The sequence below is a fragment of the Apis dorsata genome, unplaced genomic scaffold (assembly GCF_000469605.1).
Source record: "Apis dorsata unplaced genomic scaffold, Apis dorsata 1.3 scaffold_44, whole genome shotgun sequence".
Lineage (NCBI taxonomy): Eukaryota > Metazoa > Arthropoda > Insecta > Hymenoptera > Apidae > Apis > Apis dorsata.
In genome coordinates, this window is record NW_006263346.1 from 268891 (window position 1) to 274114 (window position 5224).

At 39.8% G+C, this 5224-nt stretch overlaps 1 protein-coding gene across 3 annotated transcripts in view; it reads right to left on the bottom strand.

Annotated features, from left to right (window-relative positions):
• Nucleotides 1-5224, bottom strand: part of LOC102673581 (semaphorin-2A) — a 259910-nt gene that overhangs the window by 86901 nt on the left and 167785 nt on the right. The window contains exon 1 of one of the 3 annotated variants that reach the window (XM_006608692.2): nt 4101-4322. The exons of the other annotated variants lie outside the window; for them this stretch is intronic. Within the exon in view, the coding sequence (XP_006608755.1) occupies nt 4101-4230 (130 nt within the window). The 5' untranslated portion in view covers nt 4231-4322. Of the gene's footprint in view, nt 1-4100; nt 4323-5224 lie in introns of those variants that run through there. 3 annotated transcript variants of the gene reach the window in all.

Here is a 5224-nt window from a genome sequence, read left to right on the forward strand (position 1 = left end):
ACAGGTAGCCTGTCCCGTCCTTGTCAAAACCACGAATAGCCAACCTCGTGGTGGTTCGTTCCCTGTATATTCTATATAATATATATATATATACTGGTAGAAGGCGAGTGCGGCTTTCGCCACATCTGCGGATACCCCAAAGGATCCACCGTCACGGCGTAGATATCCCGCCACCAACTGCTGATACAATATACCACATCTGTCCTCCTGTTCTGCGGAATGTTTGCGGATACGTTCGAACGCCACCAGTCGGAGCACCGGCCCCTTTGACCCCGTGTTCCAGGACCCCTGCGAATCTCGCTTCCTTCCAAACTGTTCTACGGTGATATCTCTACGGAGTTGACCTCTTCAAAAGTTAGTTACTCGCTAAATATTTCTCTCTTCGAACCTCGCCTATCCATAACGCGAATCCTCTAACATCGAAAAAATCCTAGCAGCAATAATACGAGAGGGATGATTTAAGGGGGTGCCAGAGTCCGCTTGGACGCTTGTTTTCTTTTGTTCCCGGCCAATATCCGGCTAGGAGAATTTTCCTCCTTACATTTCGGGGTTATATGATTAGTGGCCGCTCGCTTTTCTCCGACTTTCCGAGCATCGCGATAGCCGAGGTCAAACGCCGGCGGATAATTCAATCTGGGGACCTTCCTGCGGCTCGAAAGACCCCTATGACCGCCGCCGACCCTATATAATCCTGTCGACGTGTCGTCCCTCGCCCTTTGTCTCTCTTTCCCCGGGTAGAGGGTTGGGACAAGGTAGTACAGGGCCGAATGAGGTTATCGAAGGTAACCATGCGGACCAGGAGGTAACGGGACACCACGATCAGCCCGGCAGATTTCGCATCGGATGCAATATCGTGCCGGGGTTAGTAGGTGGACGCACAATGCGACGGGGGGGTAATGGCGGCGGGGGCGCCTGCCAACGAGATTGCCCCACGGGACGGTGGACAGAGGCCTGTCCGGAACACGCGCCGCTCGTGGAGAAGATGCTGCGTTCGAGGCAGCGGCGTTGCTCGTTTCAAACGGCCATTCGATAATCGACCGGTGGGTGGCCTGGGGTTAAGGGTATCCCCGTATCGGTCGTAAAACGTTCTGGGATATTCCTCCTTCCGATCGACATCAATTCCTTATGGAGGAATATGGAGGAGAGGGGGAGGCTACCGGGTGGCATATTTAGGAACCGATTGAAATACGAATGCGCGTATAATATGCAAGTGTTTTCATCTTTATTATTTAGAGTTTGTTATAAAAGTGATTAATATAATATATTTGTTTCTTGTGTGTTTTAGTTGGAACGTGATTACATTAAATTTTGAAGAATAGAGAAGATACGTTGGGTTTTATTTGATATTAATTTCGATAACGAAGAGAAATATTGGAGATTAAAAGAATCTCAATTATTTGACATTATCTTAAACGTTTTCCTTTCGGTAATACGTCAATGTACAATATCATATTCGTTCGAATGTTGTTGTTCCAATTGGAAAAAGGAAATGAAGAGATTGCTTCGTTACGGGCACGAGAGGGTTGATTTATTCCGGAATAAAGTCGAGGATTGTCCAGGTGGACGTCGTCGATATCACTGAAATGCCGGAATTTACGAGGCTGAGTTTCGTAGTAAAGTAAAAACTCCACGACGTTTTATGCAAAGACGTATTTTACATGCGTCGTCGCGCATCGACGTATAAAGGTAAATCTTCGTGGATACTTTCGACAAATCTGCTACCCCTATCCCCCCTCCCCCCGTTTTTTTTTACGATTTCCCGTGTAACCTTTGTGTCGAACTCGCGCGAAACTACACGTCCATCATCCTACCTACCTACGAATCGAATGAATTAAACATGAACGATAAGTTCGGAACCGAATTACCCGCTCGAACATCTCTCCTAACCCGTTTTCTATTTAAACGAAACGTTGCACGAAACGTTGAGCTTGGATCCTTGGACGATGAAACGATTCACGTGAAATTCGAATTAGATCTGAATTAAACATGATCGAGTGGCATGAATTAGGGCAGGCCTCTCTTAGGAAAGCAGTCCTCGCGTCGCGGCGTATCGTTCGACTCTCTGGTCTGCGGTCGAATCGATTATCCCTTCGATATCAGCCACTGGAACTTGTCGATTCCAGGGCAGGAAATCTATTCACCGAGAATCGCGACTGTCTGACGTGAGTCAAATGCACGAGAAAAATTACGTAGAGTTTTTTGATATCAGAAGGGATGCGTTTGAAAGATGATGGGTTTGATTAGAAATGTGTATTAATTTCTTAAGTAGTTCTTTCTCGAGAAGTTGTGGGTGGACACCCTTGTTTCCAAGGATGTCGATGGATTAAGTTTAGAATTATTCTAAAATGATTTTTGAATGGAGAAAAACACGGATTTAAATTTGGAGGTATATGGAAGCTGCAGGGATTAGGAGATATTCGATCAAATTTAATTGGATATATAAATTATACGGAATTTTTTTATTTTTTATAAATATATGAAGATATTTTGGGTAAATGTTGGTGAATAGAAATTTTTGATACGTTTGAGCGAAATCAGAATGACTGTTTCAAAGGAATAAAAGAGAAATTAGACAGATAGATCGTTAGACATATTAGACAGATTATCTTATTATTTAACAGGATTTTAAAATACTTTCTTACTTTTCTTAGTCTAATTGTATATGTTCTGTATTAAAATTGGTCAATTTTAATTGGCTAAATCCGTGTTTTTCTCCCTTCAAAAATCATTTTGGAATAATTCTGGTCGGAAACTTATTAATCCATCAACATTCTTGGAAACAAAGATGTCTTATAAATTTCACTGTCTCCTTTATAGTCTTAATATCTGTCAGAAACTTTACAAACTACATATAATTCCATCATCTTTCCGATTTAAGGATCTAAAGATAAACACAAATTCAGAAATCTTCTCCTAAGCTAACTGTATCTAAAAAAAAAAATTTCTTTTTAAACGTTTGATATAAAGTATATCGTACAATGAAATCGAATTCAATAACTAATTCAAAAATTTTTCAGATTTTTTTTTGCAACTCAAGAAAGTAATCGTGGACACAATCAATTCGAATTCACACTTAAGATTAAAATAAAAATTCAAATATCAAAAATCGATCTTCTGAAGCAACGAACAACGAACTATTAAAATGAACTAATAAAATACAAATTAAAGAAAAAGAATCTTCTTCTTTCAAAGATTATTTGATATTGATGATTGATTGGAGAAAATGGATGAACTCGAGAAGAATAGGATTTTCTTGAAAGAAGGAAAAAGAGATATTGGAGCAGAAAATGCCTGTTTGGCGCATAGGATTTGTGGTAGGCGGGGGTGGTCTTGCAAGCTTCGCAAATAATATATCGCGCCACGAATTGAAATAAAAATCCACCGGTTGCTTTCGGTTTCTCAAAAGACTTACGATCTATCCTATGTTCCTATGTAATAGAAAGAGACGGAGTACCTATGCCAAATCTTCCTTTCGATTTTCTCCTATCTCTAAGCCTATCGTTTCGTGTTTTCAATCTTTTCGAGGAATACGATCATTTCAGAGGTGAGAGAATGAGTAATATTTATTTATAAATTGCGAAGAATATCATATGTTTATACACAGTAACAAACAGTTTTTGTTCCGCGTTTGGATCGGGGAATAGATAAAATAAGTAAGTTCTAAGAAAAACTAATTCATGGAAGTATGAAATCACGAATGAGATAACAACATATCCCGATAAGCAAATGGTCAAGGACAATTCTACATACGTCGTATCTTGAATATATTATCGTACATAACGTAATTATTAAAATTTATACGAAAGATTGAACGCATATCTTTCAAAAATTTTTCAAAAATTTTGACGACGAAAATATAATTATAATTCTACGATGTATAATCTAAAAAAAAAAAAGTTCATCTCTTCCTCACACACCCCCTCATACACCCCAATTCCATCTATCACCACGCTAAATTACAACAAACCATACATCATACACACATCACAATCGACGACAAAAGAAATTTTCCACTCCCCCTCTCCCCTAAACCCTACAATCGACTTCCTTATTAATCCATCGATAACATCACACATCACATCACAATTTGTTCTCAGCACACTCCAGACAGCAATTCGATCCTTCCATCAAACAGTTTACTACGTTCTTATCCACTTTTCCATTTCCAGAGGCACTCGTGAAAAGTGTATGTGCGCGCGTGTGTGTACGAACTCCACGAATCCAATGCATTTTTATGGGATCAGAGGCACAAGTTTATTAGGGTAGCAGCCGTTGGCGCTCGTCGGTCTCACGATGTTATCTGTAACGCGAGTGTCGCTTTACTCGGCTTCCCCGAGTCTAATATCTTGGCGATGCCAGTTGACGAAAAGGAGGGGAAGAAAGGAGATAGGGAGGGAGAAGAAAAGAAAATAAAACGAGAGTGAGAATATCAAAACACGCATAAATTGCCGAGTTTCGCGACGATCGTACGCGACGAGGAGTATGATGAATAGCTGGCGTATAACGTGCACGCGTTCCACGTCGCCAGATCGAGGAACGGAGCGGGACGAAGCGGAAACGTAAATCAGCCCCCTTTCGTTCCATTCCTTTCTCCTTTTTTTCCCTTCCCTTTTTCTCTTTTTCCTCCTTCTTATCGCGATGCCGTATGTTTCGGGGTTGATTGCATATGTAAATAGAAGGGTAAATATCCGTTGAATAAATACAACGGCGGGGGGTGGGTGATCGTTTGTTTCGAAGCATTTGGAAGAATTTTGGGATAATTGAAAGAATGATAATTTTTCTGGGCAAATAATAGGGGAAAAAATATTCTAATTCTAATTTAATAAATTGTTTCCATTCAAACAAATTTATTTATCTTTTCAATTAGGAAAAGTATCAATTGCATGGCTGCTTTTGCTGTGTAAAATATTCTTGCACTTGAAAAGAAATTATTTTCAAGTGTAAACGAGTGTTTTTTTTTCTATTATAAACTTATAGTTACGATAAATTTAGTTTTGTTTCGAAAGCTTACAACAAAAATATATTGCTTGTATTTTCCATTTTGCAGAAGCGTCTTATTAAGTCGAAAGGAATAAGGGATGAAATGGCAGAGAAACGTTGACCGTTGTATTAAAAATATCTCGAATCTCCATGCCCGGTTTCATTCGAAACAACGTCGTCGGTATCGCGCAGACATGATCTCGTAAAAACGAAGCTAAAAACTCGAAGGGAGGGGAAAAAAAAA